Source organism: Sturnira hondurensis, unplaced genomic scaffold, assembly GCF_014824575.4.
Source record: "Sturnira hondurensis isolate 20B ecotype Veracruz unplaced genomic scaffold, ASM1482457v3 Scaffold0006566, whole genome shotgun sequence".
In the NCBI taxonomy this organism is placed as follows: Eukaryota; Metazoa; Chordata; class Mammalia; order Chiroptera; family Phyllostomidae; genus Sturnira; species Sturnira hondurensis.
The window spans coordinates 1,821,453-1,842,184 of NW_028079197.1; the positions used below are offsets into that span (position 1 = coordinate 1,821,453).

The 20,732-nt window shown below is 36.3% G+C and overlaps 1 protein-coding gene and 1 pseudogene across 5 annotated transcripts in view; one reads left to right on the top strand and one right to left on the bottom strand.

Moving 5' to 3' along the window:
• KLHL13 (kelch like family member 13) overlaps positions 1–20,732 on the bottom strand; it is a 246,011-nt gene that overhangs the window by 15,513 nt on the left and 209,766 nt on the right. For all 5 annotated transcript variants that reach the window (XM_037050178.1, XM_037050183.1, XM_037050180.1 and 2 more), the window contains 2 exons: positions 8,312–8,444; positions 7,100–7,296 (listed from right to left, as the gene is read on the bottom strand). In XM_037050178.1, coding sequence (XP_036906073.1) covers positions 7,100–7,296; positions 8,312–8,444 — 330 coding nt within the window. The remainder of the gene's footprint in view (positions 1–7,099; positions 7,297–8,311; positions 8,445–20,732) is intronic.
• LOC118989865 (uncharacterized) lies at positions 13,041–13,174 on the top strand (annotated as a pseudogene).

A 20,732-nucleotide genomic window follows, 5' to 3' on the forward strand; every position in this document is an offset into this window, starting at 1 on the left:
AAACAAGCAGAACAGAAATAGAATCACAGATATGGAGATCATTTGGAGGTTTAACAGTTGGGAGGGGGAAAGGTGCAGGGATTAAGAAGTACAAATTGGTAGGTGCAGAATGGACAGGGGTATATTAAGAACAGTCTAGGAAATAGAGAAGCCAAAGAACCTCTATGCATGACTCATAAACATGAACCAAGAGGGGACTGATGGAGGGAATGGGGGTACCAGGCAGAGTGGGGAAAATGGGGAAAATGGGAATAACTATAATAGCATAATCAACAAAATATATTTAATAATAAGATTTTTATAAATAATGATAAATTAAATTCATATAACAACTCACGAAATAAATACTATGCTATACCCATTTTAGAGATGAAGCACAGAGCAAGTAAGCCATTAGTCCAAGTTGACGTAACTATTAAAATATGGTGTAGCTAGGATTGGAACCCATGCAGTCTGGATCAAGAATCTCAGTGTTTACATTGACTTATACTTATTAATTTTTACTTTATATTGCTTTTCCCTTCAAAGAATTAATGAGAATGCCTTTTTTGACATGTTTAATTTAAATAGAATTTTCTCTATGTTGGGGATTTGTCAAATTTTTCTTAGACATTCAAAATAGAACCAAAGGTGATAGGTGAGACCCGTATTCTATAATTTGATATCACAAACTCCATTAGACTGTAGGCTACCACCTCTGTTTAAGAGATAGATCCACTTAATGTTAATAAAATATGTCTCTGTATAATCATATATCTTTTTGTTAAATATCAAATTATCTTTAATTTTACAATCCTAACTGTAGGTAAATCATAAATTAAGTTCAAAGTATAATGTTAGCAAAAAAGAAAGCACAATACTATAATACACATATTTTAGCAAAAAAATATATATATTACTGTAGCTTCTACTTCTCAACCATGTGTGTGATTACATTTTTGAGCAATGGATGCGGACTGTGAAAATACAAAACTCCTTCACATTTAAGGTTAATACATACAAACAACACACAAATTTATTGCTAAAGAATTTGAACTCTTTTGCCCTGGCTGGCATAGCTCAGTGGATTGAGTGCGGGCCTGCGAACCAGACGATCGCGGTTCGATTCCCAGTCAGGGCACATGCCTGGGTTGCAGGCCAGTTCCCATCAGGGGCCAGTTCCCAGCAGGGGATGCAGGAGAAGCAACCATACATTGACGTTTCTCTTCCTCTCTCCTTTCCTTCCCCTCTAAAGATAAATAAATAAAATATTTTTTAAAAAAGAATTTGAACTCTTTTAGGCAGCTGATTTGCTGTACAGAAATTTCCAAGAAGTGTTAACTGCTTCTTATATTTAATAGCTATGTATTTAAAAAACTAGAAAAAATAAATTAACCATTTATGGAACTTTTGAAATATAGTTAGTTCAACACTATTCAATAATTTGGATTTTGAATGTGGTTAACAAAAAGCCAGGTGTTGAAAGACAAATACCATATGATCTCACCTTTAACAGGAAGCTAAACAACAAAACAAGCAAGCAAAACAAGCAACCAAAGACACTGAAATAGAGAACAGGCTGACAGGGACTAGAGAGGAGAGGGGAGGGAATTTCAGGGGAAAAGGGGAAGGATTTACAGGAACTAGTATAAAGGACACAAGGACAACAACTAAGGGGGGTGGAAATGAGAGGGAGGTGGGGAGCACTGCGGGGGGTGGGCTGGGATGGGAGTAAAAGACAGAAAACTGTACTTGAACAATAATTAAATAAAAAAAGAAAAAATGCATAAGTAGAAAGAATGCTAATTTCATCTGAATATATAAGCTGGCCAAATTCCAAAGAGTTATTATAGAAGTTAATTCAAATAATTATATTAGCATTTTAAAGGAGAGAGAAGCAAAAAGGAACAACATTTCTCAACCCTTTAGGAGAACCAATACAATTGATTTTAAAATAATCAAGTACACATTTAATTTTCCTTGATATGAATTTTTCTATTGTAACCAAACAACTTTCATGGTCATCATAAAGGCAGTTCCAAGCATCATAATTTTCGAAGTGGCATTTTTATTAATATACTAGTACTCACTGCTGCTATATGAAAGTTAAACACCTTACCCTGAATTAAGATTCAACCAGTCAGAATGGCTACCATAATAAACAAAGAAACAAACAACAAGTATTGGAGAGGTTGTGGGGAAAAGGGGACTCTAGTTCACTGTTGGTGGGATTGCAGACTGGTACAACCACTATGGAAAACAGTATGGAACTTTCTAAGAAAACTAAAAATGAACGTGCCTTTTGACCCAGCAATTCTACTGTTAGGAGTATATCCTAAGAACCCTGAAGCACCAATCCAAAAGAACCTATGCACCCTGATGTTCATAGCAGCACAATTTATGATTGCCAAGAGTTGGAAGCAACCTAGATGCCCATCGGTAAATGAATGGATCAAAAAACTATGGCTATGTACCATAGTTTTTTGATCCAGTCATTTACCGATGGCCATGTAGGTTGCTTCCAACTCTTGGCTATCATAGGGGAAAAGGGATGGACTCACATGAACAAGTATAAAGGACACATGGACAAGAACTAAGGGAGGGGGGCGGAAATGGGAGGGAGGTGGGAAGCACTGGGCGGGAGGGGGGGCGGGCAGGGCTAGGAACATAAGACAGAAAACTGTACTTGAACAAGAGTTAAATAAAATTAAATTATGGTACATTTAAAAAAAAACTATGGTACATTTACACAATGGAATTCTATGCTGCAGAATGGAAGAAGGAGCTCCTACCCTTTGCAACAACATGGATGGAACTGGAAAGCCTTATGCTGAGCGAAATAAGCCAAGCAGTGAAAAAAAATACCATATGATATCACTGTTAACAGGAATCTAAACAACAAAACAAATAAGCAAGCAAAATGTAACCAAAGACACTGAAATACAGAACGTGCTGACAGGGTCCAGAGGGAAGAGGGGAGAGAATCACAGGGGAAGAGGGGAAAGACTCACATGAACAAGTATAAAAGACACATGGACAATAACTAAGGGTGGGGGGTGGAAAGGGGAGGGAGGCGGGGAACATGGGGTGGGAGGCGGGCAGGGTTGGGAATATAAGACAGAAACCTGTACTTGAACAAGAATTAAATAAAAATTATATTTTAAAAAAAAAGAATATAACAGCAAAGACAAAAGTGTCAGGTTCTACAAACCATAATAATAATTACAATCCTAAGAGAAAGGTATTACCTCAAAGGATAGCAAAGTTAGAAGGAAAGTGGTTCTTGTTCTATTGAGCCTGATGACCTTTTACAAAAAAAACGAATGTCTCTATCCCACCCAAAGCAAGTGTGGCTTTATTATTGCATTTAAAGTTATATTCAAAGCTAATGTGAAATGCTTTCTGTGTTATTTGCTGAGTCATATTTAATGTACCAGTGCTCCTCATCATCCACACAAATGATTAAGAATGGGATAGAATAGAATTATATTAGTTAATTTTTCTTTCTGAGAGCTCAAATCCAAGTATTGTTTTATTTATGTGAACTATAATCACACTATATCATTAAAATACAATCCTATTTTCTCAAAATATTTTGAGTTGTTATGTTGAAAATTATGCATAATAGCTTAGCTTGCAGGAGAACTGAAAACAAAACTACCTTTGAGAAATATGTGATCTTGAAACTTTCAGTTTTTATAAGTAGAAAAGGTAGCTGGGGCTACTGTTTTTTTCTGATTCACTTGAATACCAAGAAGCAAAGGGGAAATAGAGTGAGGCTAAGTGGTGCTATTTACAATATCCACATGCTGGAAACAGCCTAAGTGCCCATCAGTAAGTGAGTGGATCAAAAAACAATGGTACTTTTACACAATGGAATACTACACAGAAGAAGGAAAGAAGGAGCTCCTACCCTTCACAATAGCATGGATGGAGACTATTATGCTAAGTGAAATAAGACAGGCAGTGAAAAACAAATACCATATGATCTTACCTAAAGAGGGATCTAATGAACAAAATAAACTAACAAACAAAATAGAACTCAGGCGAACAAACTGAGAGTGACAGTGGCGAGAAGGGAATAATAGGGGAAGGAAGGGAAAGAGACTAGACAAAGAACATGTATCATTGATCCATGGAAACAAACAACAGGGAACTGACCGTGGGAGTGGGGGGTAGGTTGGGCCGAGGAGAGAAAAGGGGGAAAATTGGGACAAATGTAATAGAATAACAATAAAAAATAAATAAATAAATCTTAAATGTATAAAATTCAAAAATAAATAAATACAAAAATAAGAAATGGAATGCATGAAAGAGGGATAAAGAAAAATTGGATTTTGTACAACCTGTACAAAACTAATAATCTACCAACTATTCTAAAAAAATTATCATGGATTCTGAGAGGGAATATCTCCACAGTAAAATCACACAGATATAGCCTAGGATGAAAGATAAGTAAATGGAATGGTGCTCAGAAAAGAGGTCTTTCCTCAAAGCTCCTAGGCAAGAAAGTTCTGAAACCATTAGAGATAGGGGTAAACTATACCACAAGTAAGTTTGCCAGGAGGGACAAGCCTCTTCTTCATTACATTTCTAATGGCTTTTAGGATGTCTGCAGAGGACACTAGCTAGGAATGAAAAATATAATCTTTAAGACAATATTAACTGCTTATTAAAAATATTTCAAAACAGGTAAAACATACAGTTATAATAAATATTTCAAGTAGGTTAAGGAATCAAAATTACAATTACAGGAAATCTGCCAATATTACAAAATTACTGATATCATCTTTAAATAAACTTGCTTTAATTACAGATATCTAGACCAGAATTATTTTTAATGTTATTTTGAAAATTGTATACTTTTAGACCTTTTGATAAATTGTGCTTTAGCCAGTTTGGTACTTTTCTTTCAGATAAAAAAATTGATCACAACCAATATCTAAAATTACAATGTCTGTAGATCAAAATGTTGCTTGTAATGATTAGTTCCCCAAAATCATGACACTGCCCAGTTTGGGTCAGGATGCCTATATGTTGCCAGGATCAATGTAAAGCAATGTTAAGAGTCGATAAGTGTAAGCATGACATGTTAGTATTAGATTAATTATTAGACTGGTACATTTTTATTTTTTTATATTCTATATTTTTTATTGATGTTCGAATATAGTTGTGTCCATTTCCCCATCACCACTTTCCCCCACTCCACCCACCCTGACTTCCCATCCTCAATCCTATCCCACTTTGGCTTTGTCGATGGATCCTCTATACATGTTCCTTGATGACCCTTTCCCAAATTTCCCAGGTTATTTCCCTCTCCCCTCCCCTCTGGTTACTGTCATTTTGTTGTTAATTTCAATAACATCAATATTGTTCGCTTTTTCTTTAAATGAGATTGTTATATGATATCAATGGCACAAAATTGAAGAAAAAGGAGTTATAGCTCTTGAGGGAAGTGGCCTTTTATGGTTAAATTAAAATTTAATTTAGACCTGTGACTGGCGTGACTCAGAGGATTTGTAAACCAAAAGGTCACCAGTTCCATTCCTGGTCAGGGCACATGCCTAGGTTGTGGGCCAGATCCTGGTTTGGGGTGTGAAAGAGGTAGCCACACATTGATGTTTCTCTCCCTCTCTTTCCCTCTCTCTAAAAATAAATAAATATTTTTAAAAATAAAAATTAACTTAGTACCCATATTTAATAATGATGACAAGCAACATCTTTGGAAATAAACTTCATTTGGGGTACTTGTTCATTGGAGAAGACAACACAAGTCAACACTATAACACCATGCTGCTATAAAAACCCTTAAAAATAACAGTTAATTTAAAAGATTAAAAGTAATTGTGAGACAGAAATCTGGGTACTTTAGAATGGCAATAAGCAAACCAAATACACTTTCAATAACCCAGTTAAATTAATTGTTAGCTGACTTTATAAGATAATGAACAGCTTATCAATAAAATCACTAAGGATATATTCTCTTGAAACTTCAAGTTTTAAAGATAAGGCTCCATGTTTAGTAAATGCAATTTTAAAGGCCTAACAGCAATGATTTGCCAATATTAAAATTGGTAGGAGTTAAAACCAATCATAGAAAAACATATTCTCCATCAATATAATAAATCATAAAACATACTGAAATTTACTGTTGTCGTACTTTTCCATCACAAAAGCAAGCTCTAGAGGCTCTAGAAATCTTGACAATATTTATTCACAACCAAAATATTTCATTTTCCAGATGAAAAATTTAAAGGCCTCAACTAAAATGAGGGGCTATCTCCAGGACCTGATGACTGCTAATGTTCATTGGCTGGTAGTTATATGTGCTCTCTCTTATCTATTAAAGAAGGCTAGAAACAATTCAGTGCACTATGTGATTCTATGGATTCAAAATTTATTGTTTTTTAATTTTGATTTTCTTATCCTTGTCCAAGGACACATTTTTCACTGTTTTTAGAAAGAGAGGAAGGAAAAGAGAAACACTGATGTGAAAGAAACATTGATTGACTGTCTCCAGTTTGCACCCCAAGCAGGGATCATATGTACCCAGACCACAGATGGGACCCATTTCCTAGGTATGTGCCCTGATTGGGAATCAAACCCACAACCCTTCTGTTAGGAGATGATGCTCAAACCAGCTGAGCCACACTGGGAAGGGCCAAAACATATTCCCAAAGGTTTACACATAGGTGTTAGTTTTTTTTAAAGACCTAGATCCCATATTTAAAGGAAGAAAACAGATTGCTTGAGCCTATCTGAAAAGACTTCTAGAAGTTCAGATTGTCTTTCTACAGAATTCCACTTAATGTCTGTGTACATAAAATCATTAAAGTGAATAAAACAAAACTAAAATATAAAACATTATCAAACAGATTAAGGTATATATTACTATCAAACCTTATGGTGTGGTGTCACTTGATTACATGGAAGGCTTTTCTTAAATTATTCTGTTTGTTAATACACCTGTATTGTTTTTTCCAACTTGCTTCCAGACTACACACTATATGACACCTCTTTAATTGCCAAAGTTTCACATGTCTACACAAAAGATTCATGAGTCTACTCTAAACAAGAGACATCAGAGTCTGCTGCAGAAAAAGATTTGAAAATGTCTTACCCCTGATATGAGAAATACTTTGCAGAAATCCAAAACTGGCAGAATCTGTAGAAAACTGGCAGCTTCCAGTGTGTCTTGAAGGTTGTCCATATTAAGAGAAAGCTTTGCAGTATAAATGAAATCAATAATTTTCCTTAAACCAACTTTGCTCACGCCATGAAGCTTAATGCACATTAAATCTTGTTCTTTCATTCCACCTTAAATAAAAAGACATTCAATTAAATGAAGGCAGATAATTTAATTAAGGTCAAACTCACTTCTGCTGCTAATTAGATACAATAAAATGAAGGAAAAATTTTATTTGGTGTAAGCATTCATGTCAGAGTCAGGCTTCTGCATATTTTATAATTAAAAGGATGGAACTGGAAAGCATTATGCTGAGTGAAATAAGCCAGGTGTTGAAGGACAAATACCATATGATCTCACCTTTAACGGGAAGCTAAACAACAAAACAAACAAGCAAGCAAAATATAACCAAAGACACTGAAATAGAGAACAGGCTGACAGTTACCAGAGGGGAGAGGGGAAGGAATTTCAGGGGAAATAGGGGAGGGATTTAGAGGAACATATATAAAGGATACATGGACAACAACTGAGAAGGGTGGAAATGGGAAGGAGGTGGGGAGCATGGGGGGTGGGTTGGGATGGGAGTAATAGACAGAAAACTGTACCTGAAAAATAATTAAATAAATTTAAAAAATAGTTTCTATTCATGGGTTACGCAAATAGCCTAAAAGTAAAAATATTTTCAAAGGGAAAAAAAAGAAACTTCAATATATGTCAACTGCCTTTGTATCAAAAAAATTAAAAATAAAAATAAAAGAGAGTACTTAAAAATGAGTATCCCTATACCAATGGAGGTCTATATGATGCAAGGGCTTCCAAACTATTCTCCTGTAACTTCGTATCTTTTGATGAATTAAAGGTTGTAGTAGTGGGACCCAGAGTCTCTGATGCTCATTCATATATGCATATGGAAAAGAAAAGCTGTGAAATAAAGAAGGGCAGAAGTATGAAAAATGTACTTCCATTTCCCAAATTAAAAAATCACCACTAACAACCACACTTACTAGGTATGTATTCATTTTGAAACAGTTTCTTCTTGTAAAGGCACAGACCCAAAGAACTGAATGCACTTTAGAAATAAAAAGATTTAAACATGTATTTTTCATAGTTTTTAATGTGGATGCAGAGTTTAAAAAAGCAACGTACCTGTGAACATGGCCTTGAAGTAATCACTGGCAGAGGCCATCATGACTCTATGCACAGGGAAGGCATCATCTGTGTCACCTGGCATCAGGGTCACATCACAAAGCAAGCCTTCAAGACGAAGCTGATCAAAGCCCTACAAGAAGAACATGAGTTGCACCACTAATCAAGGTAAAATGGGTACATAAATTTCCATTGCTAAAAGTCTGTTTACATAATAATGTGTGTGCAACCTATTTGGAAAATAAAGACAATAGACTAATTACTCAAAAGAAGAAAAACTTGAACAGCTTAGTTGATATTTGACAATGTTTATTTAATTCACTGTAGTAAAAAAGATAAAATTAATACTAATTTAGATTAAGAACAAATAAGGACAGAGGCACATTCATTTTTTAACACAACATTGGCTTTTACCTTGTTTTGAAAGACAATTACTATGTATACTTTCATTTTCCCATGTACAGAATTAGGGTGTTAGACTAACACTCTTTCCATAATAATATATTTATTAAGAGTCCTTTTACAGAACTTTACTGACACACCTTGTTGTTGTTTTATCTTGTTTTCTTTTTCCTTTTGAGAAAGTAAGGTACAGAGCATCTGTGTTGGCTGCAAGAAAAGGAGTTCCTTTCTACTAACTAGAATGTTTAATCTCTTTGAAAATTAGGGATTGTGTTTTAGGCATCCTTGTATTGATGCTGCTTGATCAATTATCTTTCAAGCTACAAGTTTGGGAGTAAATTATCTTTGGAAAAAAGGGATCCCAGGGAGCCCCAACATGAGACATAATTGTCCTCAAATGCCTAAAGTCCACAGGAGAATTAACAGACTAGTAACCACAGAACAAATAGGTAGTTGTTCCTTTGGTCTACTCTGGGGATAATGAAATACATAAATTTTATAATAGGCTGGTATACTGACAAAAAAGATAATAGACAATTTAGTAATGAGGCACAAAATGAAGATTTTGGCAATACTGAGTCTGCAGTTTCAAAAATGGAAAAGTATTGTTATAAAAATCATGAAGATACACATACGAATTACTTTCTAATAATATAATATATAATGTAATATAAGAACTAATAGCAATGATTACTCTATCCCCTTCATATTTTAATGACCTCAACTAAAACTTTTATTTAAACTTGTTTCATAAATTTATGAAACAAAAGGCATGACAAGGCATGAAAATGCAGTTTTAGAAATATTGATCCTACACATATGTATATAGTATAAATTTCAGTCTAAACATTTTCTCATCATAATTTTTAAATTGATTTTTAAAGAAAATACTTGGATTTATAGAACTAGAACTTCAAAGAGATAATGTGATCCAGCCACTTTCTCTCTGGAGGGAGACATATTTTTATTTCAAAAATATTTATAAATATAAATATAAATATACATTAGAACAGGATTATGTTTCATATTTTTCTTTATCCAACAGTGATTGAAATATGTTTTTGTTCACAAATACCAAATCTTCGAGAAATGTCCTTTTCCTTTATAAACACAAACATTATATATCCCACTCTTGCTGTTTCCCATTTTTCATTACTAAATCATCTCCTGTCCTTGTTATTTATAAAAATAGATGTAAAAAGAGATGTGGCTTTTTTCAAATTCATATATGGAGTCTAAATTGCAGTAAGTATAAGGGGCGCAATTAACCAAAGACACTGAAATACAGAACGTGCTGACAGGGTCCAGAGGGTAGAGGGGAGGGAAGCACAGAGTAAAAGGGGATGGACTCACATGAATAAGTATGAAGGACACATGGACAATAACTAAGACGGGGGGCGGAGATGGGAGGGGGGTGGGGAGCACTGGGGGGGTGCAGGGCTGGGAATACAAGAAAGAAAACTGTACTTGAACAAAAGTTAAATAAAAAAAAGAAAAAAATAAATTGCAGTAAGTATAAGGGAACTGCCTTTTAAATGTACATGAGCATTGGGAAGAAGTGAATTCAACCACTGGGGTTGGGGATGAGATGGTCAAGCAATCAAGAAAGAGGCAAACATTTCTCTAAACAAATTTTATACAGTAAGTCATCACTTAAAGTTGTTGATAGGTTCTGTGACTAAAGTGAAACAACATATAACAGAACCAATTTTACCACAGTTTAATTGGTATAAACAAGGGTAAAGTTCCTATGGCATTTCATCGATGTTATAACAACAAAATGATGTTGAATAAAACAACGTTATTCCAGGACCTACTGTACTCTATCTAATCTTGTGGAAAATGCACACAAGAAAAGAAGAAGAAGGTCCTTCTTCTACACAATTCTTATCTCCCCTCTATATAGTAGTCTGCCGTTATCCATGGTTTCACTTTCCATGGTTTCAGTTACCCACAGTCAACTACAGTCTGAAAATATTAAGTGAAAAATGCCAGAAATAAACAATCCATAAATTTTAAATTGCACGCTGTTCGGAGTAGTGTAATGAAATCTCATGCTGTTAGGCTACATTCTGCCTGGAAGGGACATGAATCATCCCTTTTTGTCCAGCATCTCCACCCAGTATACAATCTCCATCCATTAGTCACTAGGAGCCATCTCCATTATCAGATCGGTTACCGAGGGGGGGGAGAGAGAAAGAGAGACACTACATTCACATAACTTGTATTATAGTATATTGATGTAATTTATTATTAGTTGTCATTAATCTCTCACTTGTGCCAAATTTATTAATTAAACTTTATCATAGGTATGCATGTACAGGAAAAAATAGTGTATACTGGGTTCAGTACTATCTGTGGTTTCAGTTATCCACCAGAGGTCTTGAACATATGCCCTGTGGATGATAGGAACCATTTTATATCGTTCACTCATAAATATTTTCCCCTATTTAACTCTATAAGGACTCTCAAGGATACCCTGAACACTTAAAATGTGTGATTTTACTATAAAATAATATTTCTTCCACCAAATTTTCATTCATTTCTCATGTCAGAATTCTAGACACATTTCTATTTCCATATGGTAGTCCACTATACACAAATACAGTTCTATTTTACACAAAATTGCTTAAAGTTTGCAATTAGTATTTTAGTATCTTTAAAACTGTTTCTCACTTTAAACTCAACTTCTTTCTGCCCCAACCTTTACCTTGGTTCTTTATTTTTCTGTTTTCTCTGGATGTTGAGTTTCATTCATGAGGGTACTGTTGTCTGTTCTCAATTTCTATAGTCTAATGTTTTCCTCTTTGGCAAATCTCCCCATATCTTCTGTTTTTTCCTTTTTCTTTACATCCTTTTAATGTAGGGGGAAACCTTAGCATTTTTTAAAAAGCTTTAAACTTACCCAATATACCAAAACTTCAAATGCTATTAAATAGAGGTAGGTACATGTATAATACCTTGAAGGACAGAATATTTTAAATAAGTTTCATAAATTTTAAAATAGTCATATTAAAACAGAAGAGGATATACATCAATATTATAAAAACAGATTAGCTACAAATAATTAATACCAAGAGTTGGTTGGATGTCAATAGCTTTCAAATTAAATATAGTACTATTGTGAAAAAAAGCTAGATTGACATTCTCAGGTATTAAAAAGCAACCTGATAAGCAAATCTTTCCACTAAATCCAGCACTGGAAATAAGTTATTAGTGTATTCTATCTAGTTTCAATCAGTGAAATTTCAAATATAAAATGTAGTAAAAAAGTGCATCCTTAATTTCAATGTCTCTGGTTATATTTTGCTTGTTTGTTTGCTTTGTTCATTAGGTTCCACTTATAGGTGAGATCATATACTATTTGGCTTTCATTGCCTGGTTTATTTCACTTAGCATAATACTCTCCAAATCCATCCATGCTGTCACAAAGGGTAGAAGCTCCTTCTTTCTTTCTGCTGCAAACTATTCCATTGTGTAAATGTACCATAACCAGAGACACCAAAATTAAGAACAAATTGACAGTAACCAGAGGGGAGCGGATAATGGGGGAGGAAAGGTTGTCAGGAACATGTATAAAGGACACATGGACAAAACCAAAGAGGAGAAAGACCAAGGGTTGGAGGTAGGGATGGCTGGGGTGGGGGGAGTGGTGGGGGAAAAATGGAGACAATCATAATTAGACAACAATAAAAAAATGTCGGGGGAAAAGAAAGTGCATCTGGAAAAAAGCAAAAAGTATTCTTTTTAAAAAGATTTTATTCATTTTTAGAGAGAGGGGAGGGAGGGAGAAAGAGAGGAAGAGAAACATCAGTGTGTGGTTGCCTCTCATGTGCCCCCCTACTGAGGACCTGGCCCGTAACCCAGGCATGTGCCCTGACTGGGGATCTAACTGGCAACCCTTTGGTTTGCAGACCAGCACTCAATCCACTGATCTATACCAGCCCATGCTGGAAAACAACAAACATTATTAATGAAAATATTAAGCCCTGGCTGGTGTAGCTCAGTGGATTGAGCGCAAGCCTGCGAACCAGACAATTGTGGCTCGATTCCCAGTCAGGGCACAAGCCTGGGTTGCAGGCCAGTTCCCAGAGTTTCAGGCCAGTTCCCAGCAGGGGACACATGAGAAGCAATCATACATTGATATCTCTCTCCCTGTCTCCTTCCCTTCCCCTCTAAAGATAAATAAATAAAATTTTTCAAAATATTTTTTATGAACAAACATTAAGGAACAGCAACAACCAAAAAAAAAAAAACCCACAAAGTTAAGGAATGTGTTTACTCCAATCTTTAAGTAACTGTAAAATATGATCAAAACAATACCCTAACCCTTCAATTCCCTTTTCCATTGGATCAGAACACCAGTCTTAGTGGCCATAAAAAAAAAGAAAAATAATATTGAAACTGGCCTCACAGTGCTTGTATTATGCTCTATAGCATATGGGCTAGTTTCAAACAAGGTAAAAAAAATACCATAGCTGTTTTTTTATGAGACTGCTCTTCATTTAATTCAGGGGGCAGGAAAGAAACAGATGCATATCTGAAATAAATAGATAAATAGACTGAATATAAAAGTTTATATTAATATGAATTAAACTCAGCTTTCATATAACACTACTTGGAGTTTAAAATTTTCTTTTTTTATTGTTGTTCAAGTACAGTTGTCTCCATTTTCCCACCACCACTTTCCCCTGCCCACCCACGCCCACCTCCCACCCCCCTCCTTCCCCCCTGTGGCTTTGTCCATGGGTCCTTTATGCATGTTCCTTGATGACCCTTCCCCTTCTCTTCTCTGTTATCATCCTCTCCCTCCCCTCTGATTACTGTCAGTTTGTTCTTTATTTCAATATCTCTGCTTATATAGTGGAACAGAATAGAGAACCCAGAAATAAACCCACATCTCTATGGTTAATTAATATTCAACAAAGGGGGCAGAAGTATAAAATGGAGAAAAAATAGCCTTTTCACTAAATGGTGTTGGGAAATTTAGACAGGTACATGCAAAAAACAATGAAACTCGACCACCAAATTACACGACATACACAAAAAATTCAAGATAGATAAATGACTTAAATATAAGTTGCAACACTGTAAAAGTCCTAGAGAAGAACATAGACAAAAAATTTCAGATATTCCACAACGTAAGTAGACTTCTCTAATCTGGCTCCAACTTAACTATTCGACCTTATTTTTCCTTATTTCCCTAAGTATTCTGAATCATCTTATCAAGTTGTTCTCTAGACTATCTCATTGGTAAAAACCCAAACTTACTCCTCTTTGAGGAACTTTATGTCATTATTTTTCATATAGAATATCCTCCCTCCTCCTAAGCCTAGTTCAAATTTGATCTCTTTTAGGGCATTATGCTAAGTGATGTAAGTCAAACAAGGACAAATATATGATTTCACTTATATGTAGTGTCTAAAAAACAAAACAAATGAACAAACTAGATAGAAACAAAACTCATAGAGAACAGAGAACAAATTGAAAGTCACCAGATGGGAAAGGTGTTGGTCAGATGGGTGAAAAGGATGAAAGGGATTAAAAAGTACAAATTACCAATTATAAAAAGTCATAGGGATGCAAAGTACAGCATAGAAAATACAGTCAATAATATTGTAATGACTACGTATGGTGTCAGATGGGTACTAGACTCATTGGGATGATAATTTTTTTTAAAGTGAGTTATTTTTCTTTTAAAGATTTTATTTATTTATCTTTAGAGAGGAAGGGAAGGAGAGAAGGAGAGAAATATCAGTATATGGTTGCTTCTTGTGAGTCCCCTCCTGGGAACTGGCCTGCAACCCAGGCATGTGCCCTGACTGGGAATCAAACCGCGATCCTGTGGTTCACAGGCCTGTGATCAATCCACTGAGCTGCACCAGCCAGGGCTTGGGATGATAATTTTTAAGACATATAAAAGTCTAATCTTTAATATAATATTGTATGTCATCTGTAATTGGGAAATAAATTATTTTTTAAATGTCCTTCTCTGTAAAGCTATCTGTAACCTAAACTCTAGAATAATCAGGCACCTGTAGTTTGGGTGTCACTTCTGTGTTCAGTGAAGACGAAGTTATGGGGACTGGACTTACTTTACCTCTTGAAACAACATAAAACCAGATAAAATATATGAAAAAAACTTTAAGACTGGATGAAGGAGAAGGATCTGTGTATGACAACAAATTAATTAGATGAGCCCTATGATTGCTTATTGCCTGGAGTTTCCACTTACAGGCAGGCGGAACCCAAGCAAAGCCTGATATCTTTCCAGGATTGAAAGTCTGGGTGGGGGGTAGGAGTGGGTTAAGGCAGCTAGTTTTTTTTTTTAAGTGCCAGTAATTTTCTCTTAATTTTTATTTTTTAATTTTTTATTGTTGTTCAAGTATAGTTGTCTGCTTTTACTCTCCACCACTCCCCCCACCCCAGCCATCCCCACCTCCCTCCCCTGATTCCAACCCCCCTTGGTTTTGTCCATATGTCCTTTATAGTTATTCCTGAAGACCCTTCACCATTTCCCCCCCATTATCCCCTCCCACCTCCCCTCTGGTCACTGTCAGGTTGTTCTTAATTTCTTTGTCTCTGGTTATATTTTCCTTGCTTGTTAGTTTCATTGATTAGGATCCACTTATAGGTGAGGTCATATGGTATTTGTCTTTCACTGCCTGGCTTATTTCACTTAGCATAATGTTCTCCAGTTCCACCCATGCTGTCACAAAAGGTAGTAGCCCCTTCTTTCTTCCTGCTAAGGCAGCTAAGTTTGTAGGGGAGAATACAAGAGGAGAGATCTGCACAGAAAGTGACAGAAATCTAAAAACAGTCCCCCTGAAGTATTCAGGATAGTTCTGATCAGTGCATTTGACTGGGGAAAGAAATATCCACAAGGAACACTCTCCAAGGCTCACAGAGGGCTGAGAATAGTTCCTATTCAAAACACAAGGTGGAAACTTTCTAATTGTAGGGCTTTGGGTAGAGTACTCAAAAGGATTTGTCTTAGTATTAGGAAAAAGTTTGCCTTAGAAAAAATGATGCTCTCTGATTCTACCTCACAAAGTTTAAAAGTAAATGTAAAATGTGTTAATGATAGCAGAAGATCAGGGAAGAAATCAGAATGCAAAGTGCCACCAAACTGAAAGTGAGTACTCCTCCCTACCCTCTATTTTCTTCCACCAGTACACTCCAAGGTACATTTAAGGCATCATGTAACCTGGATGCAGTCATCTAGGAGCAGGGAAGTCTCTAATTCTGGCTTGAAGAGAAGGAAAGAAGATTCTTAAAGCTCAGAGAAAGTGAAGAAAATCCATTTTACTTTTTTTCTTCTCTTTTAAGTCCCAGTCTCCCAGAAATTCCAAAAGAGTAAGTTGTGGCAACAGTGAAAGTGATGACAGTGGGGACAGCAAATGCCTAAAATTCTGAGGGAGAGGAATCTTCATCATTGATCAGAGGAGTGATATAGTTCTTCTACAGTGAATACTTATCTGTATTTGGACCAGGATATGGGTTCAGTTGTGGTCAGTGCATAGCAGAGCAGGATAAATAAAGCCCCAGCTTTCAGGCCAGGGGATCAAAAAGGGAGACCTAGAAAACTGGAAAGAACTCAAGAGACTGTAGAGACTGAGGAGTATGAAAAAAGAGACCACACAAAGTTCCATACCATGGAATACTATTCAACCATAAAAAGGAGTGAACTATTGATACACACAACAAAGGAAATAGATCTCAAAGATATTAGGTGAATAAAAGCCAATTTCAAAAATCTATACACTGTATGATACTACTTATATTCTCAAAAAGACAAAAACACAGTGACACAAAATAGATGAGTAGTTTCTAGAGTTTAGAGGCTGGGACAAATATGACTACCAATGGCAATATGTTGGGATAATTAAACAGTCCAGTATTATAACTGTGGTGGTAATTACACATAAAAATATATTTGTTAAAACTCATAAACCAATAGACCAATAAAAATTTATTTCACTGCATATAAATTTAAAAAAAATTAAAAAGTAGCCCTGGCTGGTATAGCTCAATGGACTGAGCACGGGCCTGAGAACCAAAGGATCACGGTTCGATTCCCAATCAGGACACAAGCCTGGGTTGCAGGCCAGTTCCCAGGAGGGAACGCACCAGAGGCAACCATACATTAATATTTCTCTCCCACTCTCCTTCCCTTACCCTCTAAAGAGAAATTTTTATAATTCTTAAAAAAATTAAAAAGTAAAAGTAAAAAGATGTCAAGCTAACAACCAGATAAAAGAAACCTGGCATGACAATAATGTGAGATAAAATAGATTTAAGAACAAAGAATATTTATTACCAGTCTGGTGAAATATCTCAGTTTCCTCCTTAGAAAATTAGTAGTAAAAGAGCCACCAAAATTAATCCAAAATTAAGCAGGAGAAAGGAAATAAAGATCAGAGTAGAAATTAGTTAAGTATAAAACATAAAATTAGAGAAAAAGCAATAAAACCAAAACCTGGCTCTTTGAGAAGATCTGTACATCTGATAAAACTCTATCCAGAATGATTAGGGGAAAGAGAGAGAAAACAAAAATTATGAAACCAAAATTGAGAGAGGTGTTAGTATTAGAGACTATATAGATATTAAAAGGATAATAAGGACATATGAACTGTATGCCAAAAAACTGGACAACTCAGTCAGAATGAGCAAATTCCTTGAAAGACACAGCTACCAAAGATTATCCTAGAAGAAATAAATAACCTGAATAGCCATATGTCTACTATAAAATTGAATTTTGATTGGTGGATTCTATCAAACATTTAAGGAAGAAATAACACCAATTCTACACAAACATATCAGGAAAGGTAAGAGGCAGAAATAAATCCCAGCTCATTCTCCAAGGCCATGCTATCAATATCAGACAATGATAAAAAAACTAAGGGAGAGGCAAGATGGCAGAGGAGTAAATGGAAGACACACTAACCTCCTCCCAGGACCAATATGGAATTACAACTAAATTGTGGAGAAAACACCCAGAACAAACAACTGAGCAATAGCGAGAGAAGCCTTATAATTTTGGACACACAGAAGAATTATGTTCAGCACTAATGCCTCGTAAGGAGTGTGGTGGAGACTCAAGAAGACTGACTGGGTGCCCACAGGTGGCAGCATCAGAGGGATAATTAAGCAACTACTTGGATCCCCCTGAGAAGTCTGGTATCCAAACCCTAAGCTAGGATTCCCAGCCTAGAGCACCAGAGCCCAAAAATACACAGATAACAACTGGTGGTGAAAAGCCTCAGGGCTGCTCTCTGCCAGAGACAGAAGTCTGGAGATGCAAGGAACTATTTAAAGGGCCAATGCACAAATTTTCATTTGCAGCCACTTACCCAGGATGTCAGCAAAGTTGGGAGCAGAGTGGGCTAGAGTAGCCTAAGGAGATAATAGGGACAGAAGCTTTGGAGAGAGAACTGAGAGAACAGCCTGATGCTGAGTCATTCCCCATACTGCAGCAGTCATCCTGATCAGGCAGGCCGCTCCCCTACAAGCAGCAGCAGCCTGAGGGGAAACAACAGTCCTGACCCCAGAAGAGACTCTGCCCTGGCCCTCTGGTGCTTAAGCCTGAGTGCTGAGTGCATAGAGACTAGATTAACAACTGAAGGAGTCAGCCACAGACAGCAGATACCTGGCAAAGGAGGCAGGGCAGACTGCACTATAGATGCTAAAGGAAACACCGGACACTGGCTTTGGAGAGAGACCTAAGAGAATAGCCACCAGGATCCTGGTGCTGAGTCATCCCCCATACAGATGCAGCCATCTTGCTCAGGTAGACCACTCCCCTCCGAGCAGCAACAGCCTAAAGGGAAACAATAATGCCCATCCCAGGAGGAATTCTGTCCCACCCTTGGGGCTTAAGCCTACTGTTGAGTGCAGAGTGACTAGATTAACAACTGAAGGAGACAGCTACAGGCAGTAGATCCCTGGCGGTCTCTGAGCAGGCTGCCTAAGGTCAGACAGGTTCAATATCTGACAAAACCAGAGGCAGATCCAAAAATGAAAAACAGTGGCAAATACTAGAGGCTACTAAGACAAAATCCACTGTGGTCTTCTCCATGATTAGCAATATTTTCTTTCTTGCATAGCTTTTTAACATTCATTTCTTGTCCATTAAATTTGTACATATTAAGTCACTAGATTTTATACTATAGTTTATTTCTCTCCTTTCTTATAATAATCTTAATCTCTTTACAGCCTTATTAATAATAGTTCTTTTGCTGTTGACACTGGGATGGCAGCGGAAGAGATATTTTTGCAGGTGTGTGGTTGTTTCCTGGGCTTTGTGGTGTTCTTCTGACAGCAACTGTACAACCACATATAAGACATGGTGGGCACAATGACCCTCAGTAAACCAGCTGGAGGGAAGGAGTGACCAAGGAATGATTCAACAACAATCAAAAGGTAATTATATCCAAAGAGCCAATATAAATGGCATAAAGGGCATCCCAAGAGCATTAAGTTCAGGAGATCAAGGAGACGGCATCACTGAATCTTCCAGGTCTACCATAGAAGTTCACACCACAAAGTCAGAAAGTCTAAACAGATCATTTTAAGAAGCAGAAACAAAGTAGAAGAAACTCACAAATAATAAGACAAAGAAACAATCACCAAATGAAAGGAAAGGAGGAATCCTCATAAAGCATACTAAATGAAATAAAGGCAAGTCAACTATCAGCTACTGAGTTCAAAACAATGGTTATAAGCAATCTCAATGAGCTCAGTGAGAATTCCAAAAACTACAGGGAAGCTACAAGGAACTTACTGTGTATTACACCAGGATAAAAAAGGACATATAAACTATCAACAAGAGCCAAGAGGAAATGAAGAATACAATTTCTGATTGAAGAATACAGTAGATGGGATCAAAATCATGCCAAATGAAGCAAAGGATCAAACCAGTGACCTGGAGAACAAGGTAGAAAAAAACTCCCAGAAAGGGTAAGAAAAGGAAAAAAGACTCAAAAAAATGAAGAGGGGGTAAGGGAACTGCAAGACAACATGAAAAGTAATAATATCTATATAAGAGGGATACCAGAGGAGAAGAAGAGCAAGATATAGAAAACCTGTTTGGAAAAGTAATGATGGAAAATGTCCATAATTTGATGAGCAAAAAAGTCACACAAATCCAGAAAACACAGAGGGCCTAAATCAAGAGGAACCCAAAGAGGCCCACTCCAAGACACATCATAATTAAAATGGCAAAATTCAAAGACAAAAAGAAAATCTTAAAGGCACCAAGGGAGAAACAGGAAGTAACATACAAGGGAACATCGATAAGGCTAGCAGCTGAGTTCTCAATGGAAACAATACAAGCCAGAAGGGAATGAAAGCAATATTCCAAGTAATGAAAAGCAAAGGCCTGCAACCAAGACTACTCTACCCAGCAAGGATTTCAATGAAAATAGAAGGTGAAATAAGGAGTTTCCCACACAAAAGAAGGCTGAAAGAATACACCTCTACCAAACCAGCACTGGAAGATATGCTAGAGAAAATCTTTAAGAAAAGGAAAGATGGAAAATGATGGAAAATGTCCATAATTTGATGAGCAAAAAAGTCACACAAATCCAGAAAACACAGAGGGCCTAAATCAAGAGGAACCCAAAGAGGCCCACTCCAAGACACATCATAATTAAAATGGCAAAATTCAAAGACAAAAAGAAAATCTTAAAGGCACCAAGGGAGAAACAGGAAGTAACATACAAGATCCATACAATGATCATGGATTGGCAAAATTAATGTCATCAAAATGTCCATACTACCCAAAGCAATTTATAGATCCAACGCAATCCCTATTAAAGTACCAATGACATATTTCACAGATATAGAACAAACATTTCAGAAATTTATATGGAATCATAAATGACCCTAAAGAGCCACATCAATTTTGAGAAAAAAAGCAAAGTAGGAGGGATCACAATACCTGATATCAAACTGTATTACAAGGCCACTGTAATCAAAACAGCCTGGTACTTGCACAAAAACAGGCACATGGACCAAT